Raw genomic sequence first — 10,908 nt, 5'->3', positions numbered from 1 at the left:
CCTAAGCAACTCAGTGAGACCATGTCTCTAAATAAAATATAAAAAAATATGGCTCAGTTAAGTGCCCCTGGGTTCAATCCCTGGTATAAAAAAATTAATGTACCACCAATTTAAATTCTATTTTCCATTTAACTATTTAGTTTTGTTATAAATAACAACAAAGCTGATGGTCTGTCAAGAAATCTGGCATTCTTCATTTCTGAAAGTTTATAAGAGTGAGGTAAAAGCACAAGAAAAAAATTTAGGCAGAGGGAAAAAAATACTTTAATGTAGAAAGCATCAATTTTGCAGTGAGAAACTGGAGAAAAGACCCCAAAATTACTGAAATACATTGTTTTTTGGTACTAAGGATTGAACTCAGGGGCACTCAACCAGTGAGCCACATCACCAGTCCTATTTTGTATTTTATTTAGAGACAGGGTCTCACTGAGTTACTTAGTGCCTTACCCTTGCTGAGATCAGCTTCAAACTTGAGATTCTTCTGTCTCAGCCTCCCAAATGTCTGGGATTACAGGTGTATGCTGCCCAGCTTGCAGAACATTTAAGTAGAATCTAAACATGTAAAATACATCTGTTAACACTATCAATATGTGCTAATTCTGATTTTTTATATTTAATAATAATTATCACTTATTTTAGGTTACTATATGCCAAGCAGAAAAGAAATTATAATAAACACAATTAATCTTCCTACCAACATTGTTAGTATGTATTATAAGTATCTTGCCCAAAGTCAGCTTACACCATTGATCAGTCTACCTATAACATTTCTAAAGTGTGATTTCAGTGGATTAGTGATTTCATTTACATTCAAAATATAAACCTTCACAAGAAGGAAACGGCGGAAGAGGTCTGAATCCTGTGCCATTCAGCAGGGAAGCATGTCTCCGCTCAGCTGTCCATGCATAATGGACTCGGTACCTGCCGCCGTGCCTTGTGTCGCCACTTCTCCCGGGGACCCCGAGCTTCTGGGACCCCTGACGGTGCTCTACGCAGCTCTCGTAGGGAGGGACCCCGCTGTGGAAGGCGGGTGGCTGAGTGGTGAGCTGAGTGGCTGCACTGACTGAGGGCGACGGGGAAATGGAGCGTGTCAGGACCGGGCAGGCAGCACCGAGCTGTATTGCTAAGTGAACCGCTAGTTGCCACATTGCCCAATGGTGTTCAGCCTGGGCCTGATTTTTATGGACTGCCGTGGAAGCCTGTACTTCTCACTGTCTTCTTGGGAATTGTTTCATTTGCCATTTTCTTCTGGAGAACTGTTCTTGTTGTCAAAGAAACAGTATATCAAGTTACTGAACAGCAAATTTCTGAAAAGTTAAAGAACATGAAGAAAGAAAATGAAGAACTAGTGGAAACAGTGTCAAATTTTGAACAGAAGATCAAGGAATCAAAGAAACATGTCCAAGAAACCAAAAAACAAAATATGGTCCTCTCCGACACAGGAATGAAATATAAGGATAAAATCAAGCTACTTGAAGAAACTAATGAGATTCTTGAGGACAGAGCTAAAAGTCTTCATGTTGTGTTAGAATCTGAGAGAGAACAGAATGTCAACAATGAGGACTTGATAATAGAAAAGAAGAACTCTGTAGAGAAGTTAAAGGCTGTTATTTCAATGAATGCTTCAGAATTTTCACAGGTTCAAATTGCTCTTAATGAAGCTAAGCTTAGTGAATTCAAGGTGAAGTGTGAATGCCATCGGGTTCAGGAAGAAAATGCTAGGCTTAAGAAGAAGAAAGAGCAGTTGCAGCAGGAAATCCAAGACTGGAGTAAATCACATGCTGAGCTCAGTGAGCAAATAAAATCATTTGAGAAGTCCCAGAGAGATATAGAAGTAGCTGTTACTCACAAAGATGATGATATTAATGCTTTGACTAATTATATTACACAGCTGAATCAGATAGAGCTTGAATCGGGATGTGAGGGTCAAAATGAAGGAGGAGGTGAGTCAGATGAACTAGCCAATGGAGAAGTAGGAGGTGACCACAGTGTGAAGGTGAAAACTCGAATTAAGCAGCTGATGGATGTCTCTTGGATGCAAACTGCAATATCAGTAGTTGAAGAGGATCTAAAACTTTTACAACTGAAGATAAGAGCCTCGATGTCTGCAAAGTGTACCCTAGAAGACCAAATAAAGAAATTAGAAGATGACCGCAATTCACTCCAATCTGCTAAAGCTGGGCTGCGAGATGAGTGCAAAACTCTGAGTCAGAAAGTGGACATTTTAAATGAACTGTACCAGCAGGAGGAGATGGCTCTGCACAGGAAACTGAGTCGACAAGAGTATGAGAGACAAGAAAGAGCAAAGCGGCTGTCAGCTGCAGATGAAAAGGCACTTTTGGCTGCACAGGAAGTTAAAACTTACAAGCGGAGAATTGAAGAAATGGAGGAAGAAATACAGAAAACAGAGCGCTCATTTAAGAATCAGATTGCCACTCAGGAGAAGAAAGCTCATGATAACTGGCTCAAAGCTCGTGCTGCAGAAAGAGCTATAGCTGAAGAGAGAAGGGAAGTTGCTAATTTGAGACACAAATTATTGGAAATGACCCAAAAGATGGCAATGTGGCAAGATGAACCCGTGATTCTAAAACCAATGGCGGGAAGAGCAAAGACACAACACCCTCCCCGGAGAGGTCCACTGAGCCAGAATGGGTCTTTTGACCCATCCCCTGTGAGCGCTGGAGAATGTTCCCCTCCACTGACAGCAGAGCCAGCTGGGAGACCTGTCTCTGCTACTCTGAATGGAAGAGATATGGGTAGAAGTGTATTTGGGTCAATGGATGGACCTTTTCCTCATCCTCCATGGTCTTCTGAAGCATCTGGGAAACTCTTTGCCTCTGACCCAGGACGTGGTCCAGCTTCCGTGAACAGCAGCTCCAGGAGCTCTTCTCCAGCCAAGGTGATGGGTGAGAGCAAGGTTAATATGGCTACCAAAGAGCGTCCTCGTTTCTCAGGGGTATCTCCCATGGGCTCCCCTGTGGGAGGGCCCCTACCACCACCTGTTCGATATGGACTGCCACCTCGGCCACTTCCTGGGCCACTTCCTTGGCCACTTCAGCTCGGTGGGCCTTTTGGACTTCCACCATTTGGTCCTGGTGTGCATCCACCACTATGCTTAAGAGAATATGCACCAGGTGTTCCACCTGGAAAACGGGATCTGCCTCTGGACCCTCGGGAATTTTTACCAGGACCCACACCACTTAGACCTTTAGGTTCATTTGGTCTGAGAGAGTACTTCGTTCCTGGTACCCGATTACCACCCCCAAACCATGGTCCCCAAGACTACTCACCGTCACCTGCTGCAAGAGACTTGACACCTTCAGGCTCTAGAGATGAGCCTTCATCTGCCTCTCAGAGCAGTAGCCAGGACTGTTCACAGGCTTTAAAACAGCCTGTAACCATGACCTCTGACACTTAGAATGTGGACTGTGCACTCTTCATTGTGTAAAGGGATTATTGGCTTTGAAATCCAAAAGTCTTAAGCGTTTATTTTTAGAAGTAAGCTGCCTTGGCAGTCTGCATTTTTGAGCCAAAAAAGTTCCTAAAGTATCTATTCCCCTTTAAATAATGATTACCACTTAATCTAAATGTAGTCCTTCCAACTTTGAAGTGTGCATAAGGAATACCTGTGTTGTAGTTAATGTAGCATATATAATTGCTAAATGATTTAGAATGTCATAAAATATGAACATTTCCTGTGGAAATGCTTTAAGAACATGTATTTCCATTATCCTATTTTGAGTGCAGTCCAGTTGATAGAAAGCAATGGTGTTCACAAGCTTGATGATTCTGTCTTAATATCTGGTCACAGATTGTTATGCTACAAATGTTCACTCAACTTATTTCCTAAACTTATTTCCCTTCTTGCTGAAAGTTCTTTGTAGTGATAGTAAATAAAAAATTGTTTATTCATAGTCAAAAAAAAAAAAAAATATAATTTTTTTTCCCAGAGACTGCCTTAATTATGCAATGCAGCAGTGGACCTTTCTAGAATCTATAATTCAGAATGGAGAAAAGTACATAAGCCTTTCTACATATATACACATACCCATACCTCTTATATCTTCAACACATCCTCCTTGCCCCTTAGCCTGTCTTCTCCATCCCATCTCTTTCTCTTCCCCTCCCATCCCAGATAACCTTTCTCACATGCTTGAAGTCATCTTTTATTTACCTTAATTTGAGAGTCACATATGATGGTTATCTACATGTAAGACACAAATGAGCACATTCTATTTAATGACACCCATGATGACTCCTCTTGTTGATTTCAGGGTCTAGACTTGTCCTCTGCAAAATTTCTAGCTCATCCAACACCCAACACTGTTTTTTCTCCTCTGTTAGTTTTAACATTTTTAGCAAATGTAGGTAAGTTAGCAATCATCCACCCAATTATTCAAGCCATAATCTTAGAAATCATCCTTGAGTTCTCCAAATCATTATCCCCAAAACATGTCCCAAATCTTTCTCCTTCTCCCCTTGTCACTACTACCATACTTGTTTAATTGATTATCTCTTTTTTCTAGAAATAATAATAATTTAATAGAAAAAACATTATTTCTGTGAATAAAATATTAAAGCATTGCCCTTTCTTCATTCAACAACATGAAGAAGTGGTTGTTACATACTTAAACTCTAAAATCAAATCAACATACTAGGAAACTAAGGAACAAGACTGGCCTGATACACAGAGACATAAATGTAGCAAACTGCATGGTACCCAGGTCCAGAGCTTTCAGAACATTTCATCATATCAGTCACCAATAGACTCAGTGTTACATTTCCATTATAATTATCATTTAAAAAGTCTTAGATGTTATAAATACAAACCCCAAAACATCTCTTAAGCATTATTTCACTCAAAGTACAAATGGATTCCTGGAAATCATATTCACAATGCTTCCTAACTAGATTTTGTAGAATCATAAATGTGTTTACCTGTGTCTTGGGAATTAAATTCATTGGAACACATTCCACAATACTTTCTCATCCTACTTACCTTGGGCATACAAAGTTCTCAAAACTAATAGTCATACAATGAGAATCAAATGGTTATTCTAGATAAGTATCACTTTTTCCTCAATAAGGAGATTAGAAATGACCCACTATAAATAGTTTCTGCAACCAATATTTTGCCAAAAATAAGTTAAAGCAACCTTAATGATGCCCTTTTCTATAAGTTAAAAATATTTTATTGCTAATCATCAATAATGTGTTTTAGAGACTTACAAGTTTTTTTTTAACCTGGTTTTTGTGAATGTTCTCTTCCCCCAACCCTGAAGCCCACTGGACAATTTATTTTCATAAATATAAACAGTTTCTCCCACATTGTGGAAAGAAATTCACTAACTCAAGTCACATAGTTTCTGCTTCTGTTTGAAATAAATTCAAATCTTATTTCAAAACTGACTTAACCATAACAGGAATGGCAATGTGTCCTGTTGCACTGTGCCACCTGTGCTTTACTCTCAAAGGGTCTTTTCAAGGAGGACACCAGTTTTCTATGTCTCTGCCCTTTGCTTGACCTGGACTTCAATGGCTCACAGTGTTGTACATAAACCTGAGCCATTATCTTTGGGCAGAGTCCAGCAAAAACTTGAGTTCTCAGCCCCTCACAGAGAGCTGGAACATCTCACTAACTGCTTCTGGGTATTGCTGCCACAATTCATCCCAAATTGTTACAGGATTGAGTTAAATTAAATCCTAATTGAATTTTAAAACCAATGGGAAGAAAAGAAAATCTTCATAAACTTAAGAGACTTATTGAAATGGAAACTTGTTCATGGGAAGGGGTGGGGATAATTGATTAATGTGGGTAAAACCAAAACAAAACCAAGATGCTTTAAGGAACATTCCATAAACAAGAATTGCTCAATGAAAAGTTTGTTTTTGCTCAGAAAATTCTGAGAAAAGAGGAAAATGTGGATGAAAGAGTGTATATTAGGGGCAAATGGCCGTATTCTGCCATGAAGTCTATTTTGATGAAATACTTAAAGTTTTCCCACTTTCTAGAAGTGTGGCAAAACAACTATTCACTGGAAACCACCCAAGGAAATAAGGCTAAATGTCCTCTTGGTGGGGAGAATGCACAAAGGCATTGGGCATCTCAGTGGAAACAGGCCTCAGAGTGACATTACCTTAAGAGTAAAAGCACCTTAAGTTGATTTGGGTTCCAGCACTAGGAATATGGGGAAAGAGGACACACATTTTGTGAACACATGTATCAACTCCCCTCTGGTGTCCATGCATCATAGTAGAATACCCATGACTGTGAGGAGAGGAATCAGTTTCACAAAGACGCCACTGCAACACCTACACCTCACCCCTGTTTTGTGTCTGGAAGTGCTGAGTGAAATCGGAATGTCTCAGAGCTAGCTGTCTGATCTCCATGAAGGCTAAGCTTATGCAGATTCCCAACTAACCCCTAAGTAGAAATGAACATTTTTACCTCCAGCATACAGGAAAACCCATCAAGTCAACATTTGGATGGAAAATAGACCACAAATGCAAGGCCAAGGGCATTGTTATTGCCATGATTCCTAATCTTAAAGAACAGAAAAGAAAATATGTCATCCATTACATAACTTCAAACTTGGCAATATGTGTTGAATTCTTATTTTACATACTGTTTTAAGATGGAAGTGCCATACATCCCAGAAATTTATGACAAACACTTTGGCAAAAATCATACATCAGACTGAAGATAAGGCTCAAAGGGGCCACAGGTTAGCAAAGACAACCCTGAGGGTGATTTTTTTAGACACCAGGAAGTAGATTATTAAGGGTAAGGAGCTGAAGTACAGCAAACTTAGCACTTTATGTTCTAGAGTTTACCTGTCAGACAGATGATCTTCTAAAAATGTGTATCATTTTATTTTATCACTTTCTCATTCAAAACTATCCAATGGTTTCCTAATGCATTTAGAACAAAACCCAAATTGCAATCTTGGTCTAAAACATCTGATATAAACCAGACCTCCCTTGCTATTCTCATCTTTTTTATCCAATTCTCTGCTGTATTTTCCTCCTAGTTTTTTCACTAGCTTGCTTGTGCTAGTGTGTGAGCTTTATTCTTTGCCTGCCATCTGTTGAACCAGACCTGGACCTGGAAATCAGGGGTTCAGTTGGACAACTGACCTATTAAAAGCCTAGGGGTAACTGTGCATCACTGGTCTGTTGTTTTTGGAACAAAGATGTCAAGATAATTCAATAGAGAAATAATAGTCTTTTTAACAAATGGTAGGACAACTGGTTAACCATATGTAAATCAATAAATTTTAGTCCCTACTTCACATTGTATTTAAAAATTAACTCAAAATGTATTAAAGATCTAAGTTTAAGCTAAAACTATAAATTTCTTAGGAGGAAATACAGGTATAATCTTCACGACCTAGGACTAAGCAATGTTTTTTTAAATATGACATCCAAAACTTAAACAACCAAATTAAATAGATGACTAGAAGTTACAAATTAAAACTTGTAGGGGTTGGGAATTTAACTCAGTGGCAGAGCACTGGCTAGCACGTGCAAGGCCCTGCATTCAGACCTCAGCCCTGAAAAGAAAACAACAAAAAAACCTTGTGTTTGTCAAATGCCACCATCAACAGTGTGAAAAAACAGTTAACTCACCAAATAGGAGAAAGTATTTCCTTATCTATCACATATCTCATAAGAATCCAGAATACGGAATACATAAACAACTCCTACAACTTGGCAATAAAAACCCCAATTTTAAAATGGGCAAATAATTTGAATGGAAATTTCTCCAGAGAAGATAAGTAAATAACCAGTAAACACATGAAAAGATGTTTAGCATCATTAGCCATTAGGAAGAATGCAAATTAAAACAATGACATACCAGCTCACATTTATAAGGATGGCTATCATTAAAAACAACCAGAAAAAAATAAATGTTGAAAAGAATGTAGAGAAAAGTATGTTTCATAATCCACTAGTGGTAATGTAAAATGCTGTGGCCATTATGAAAACCAATTTAACAATTTATGAGAAAGTTAAATTAATTCCACCATATGGCCCAGCATTTCCACCTCTAGGTATATATCAAAGAGAAATGAAAACATGTTCACACAAAAATTTGTACATGAATATTCTTACTAGTATTACTCATAATAGCAAGAAACACAACACAAATGATCAACTGATGAATGTACTATATCCTCATGATGGAATATTATCCAGCCATAAAAAATGAAATACTGATGCGTTCTATAACATGACTTAACTAGATAACTTTTTTTTTTAATTTGTAGTACTGGGAATTGAACCCAGGGTCTCACACATGCTAGAGAAGTGCTCTGCCACTCAGCTATACCCCCAGCTCTAGAAAACATTTTGCTAAATGAAAGAAGTCAGGTGCATAAGGCTATATGTTATATGATTCTTTTTATATAAAATGTCCATAACATCCACAATAGATAGATAAATAGACACATAAAGTAGAGTAGTAGTTTCTAGAGATTGAGGGGAGGAGGAAACAGTAAACAACTGCTAAAGGGTACAGGATCTCTGTTTTCGTATTATGAAAATGTTCTGGAGTTAGTTGTTGGTGGTGGTTGTGTAACATTATGAATACATGAAAACCAACTGAATTGTGGAAATTGTTAGAATGATGGATGTTATGGAAATTTTATGTTAAAAATCCAGAATAAGAGACTGGAATTGTGGCTCAGTGGTAGAGCACTTGCCTAGCACAGGTGATGCACTGGGTTCAATCCTCAGCACCACATAAAATTAAATAAAGGCATTGTGTTCAACTAAAAAATATATCTAAAAAATTCAAAATAAAAAATGCCTAAAGAAAATATCAAGAATTCAGTATTTCTAATGGCTATACAATGAGCAAGCCAGTGAGGAAATATAGTAGAGATGTAACTTTAGGATTAGATACTAATTTTATATAAAGTTGCAACTGTGTCTAAGTGTGCAGATAATATGATTGACTATGAAGACTGTCCTGTGGACCCCACAAAGCAAACATTAGAACTAATGAATGAATTTAGCAAAATCCTAGATATAAGGTCATAAACAAAGATCAACTGTATATTTATATACTACAGCAAACAATTGGAAAATGAAATTTTAAAAATTGCATTTATAATTATATTAAAAAACCTAAGGTCAGGCGTGGTAGTTCATGCCTGTAATCCCACTGGCTTGGGAGGCTGAGACAGAAGGATCGCAAGTTCAGTATCAGCCTCAGAAAAAGTGAGGTGCTAAGCAACTCAGTGAGACCCTGTCTCTAAATAAAATAAAAAATAGGACTAGTGATGTTACTTATTGATCAAATGTCCCTGAGTTTAATCCTGATATTCAGAACAAACAAAAAACCTAAAATACCTAGAAATAAACCAAAGGTATGTAAAATTTCTATGCTAAAAATTGCAAAACATTACTGGAACAATGTTTAAAAGCCCTAGATAAATCAGAAAACATAACATATTCATGAGTTGACTGATTCAGAATTGTTAAAGTATCAGTTCTCCTCCAAATACATCCATAGATTCAATGAAATCACAATGATAATTCCACTAGCTTTCTTTTTTCTAAAAATTATATGAAAGCACAAAAAGGTAGCAGAGGTTCAAGAATACCCAATGAAACCTTGCAAAAGCACAACAAAGTTGGAGGACTAACATTAGTAGACTTCGGTGTTTACAATAAATCTAAAATAATGAAGGTGCTGTACTGCTGGTAAAAAGTTCAACAAATAGATGAGCAGAACTGAAGAGAAATCCCAGAAACAGACTTACACTTACTTGTTTGATTTGCTACAAAGATGACAAATGAAAGGAAAGTCTTTTCAACAAATTTCACTAGAAGAACTCAACATTAGTATGAAAAAAAATGGGCCTTAACACCTACCTCAAATCATACACAAAAAAAGAAATCTAGATTGATTATAAACTCAAACACAAAAATTAAAACTATAAAACATCAGAAGAAGACACAAGACACTTGTAGGTAAGCAAAAGTTCTGAGAACACAGACTTACCTAGCCATAAAAGAACAGATTGATAAGGTAGAAAATAAAAATTTAAGGTGGTGGCCACAAAGAAGAGGCCCTGGTTCCTGCATCAGTGAAAAGTATGAGGTGATCCAGAAGGCTGAACTAGTCAAGTAGGTCAAGCACTATGACGGTGTGGCCATCTGCATGAAGTCTGACCCAGCAGGGTGCAGAACTCTCCACCTAGGAGTGCAGCTTATTCTCAAGAGGCCTATAAGAACATGGTGGGGGGCCACAGGTTTTCTTGGAGGGTAAGCATTGAGCATAAAACTCACTAGCTTTAACAAGGAGTTGCAGCTGATTAAGAACTATTGAGAGAAAGTGGAGTTGGAACTGAGATCCATCTGCGCCTTTGTCCCAGAATTATTGGTAAGTATTTAATAGCCAATGTAGCTAATCCAGAGAGTAATGTCTTCTATCTGAAAATGAAGGGGGATTACTTTCTGTACCTTGCTGAAGTTGCATGTGGTGATGATCAGAAACAAATGATAGGTAATTTCTAAGTAGCTTATCAAGAGGCATTTGATATAAGCAAGGAAGACAGGCAACCCACACACTCAGTTTGCATCAGGCTTACTCTTAACTTTGCTCTTTTTGACTGTGAGATCCCTAAAAACCCAGAGCTTTCCTGCACAGTGCTCAATCGACTTTTGATGAGACCATTGCAGAACTTGATAAAAAAGACTCATACAAGGAGATCATCCTTGTCTGCCACTGCTTAGAGAAAACTTAACATTATGCATATCAGATAGAACAGGAGAAGGGACCAAAAATTAAATACAAACAGGGTGTCATCCTTCCCTCCAAGAAACCTTTTCACACATCTCCATTCCTTATTGTGCTTCAATTTCCTACAGCAAAGAAACCCATTCATATATGGAATC

General features: G+C 37.9%; 1 protein-coding gene across 1 annotated transcript; it reads left to right on the top strand.

Annotated features, from left to right (window-relative positions):
• Window positions 1–908: 908 nt before the first annotated feature.
• On the top strand, window positions 909–3,419 carry LOC124973160 (transport and Golgi organization protein 1 homolog). The gene is made up of 2 exons (XM_047537273.1): window positions 909–1,001; window positions 1,109–3,419. The coding sequence occupies exons 1-2, from the start codon at window positions 909–911 to the stop codon at window positions 3,416–3,418; spliced, it is 2,403 nt and encodes an 800-aa protein (XP_047393229.1). The 3' UTR covers window position 3,419.
• The last annotated feature ends 7,489 nt before the right edge of the window (window positions 3,420–10,908 follow it).

This window comes from Sciurus carolinensis, assembly GCF_902686445.1.
Source record: "Sciurus carolinensis chromosome 14 unlocalized genomic scaffold, mSciCar1.2 SUPER_6_x, whole genome shotgun sequence".
Taxonomy (NCBI): domain Eukaryota; kingdom Metazoa; phylum Chordata; class Mammalia; order Rodentia; family Sciuridae; genus Sciurus; species Sciurus carolinensis.
Note: the sequence above shows the minus strand (reverse complement) of the source record. Positions and strands in the feature narration are given on the sequence as shown.

Coding starts and splice junctions, on each gene's coding strand:
- LOC124973160 (XM_047537273.1), top strand. CDS start 909: ATGGACTCGGTACCTGCCGCCGTGCCTTGTGTCGCCACTTCTCCCGGG. Junction 1,002..1,108: donor CGGTGCTCTACGCAGCTCTC/GTAGGGAGGGAC, acceptor CCGGGCAGGCAG/CACCGAGCTGTATTGCTAAG.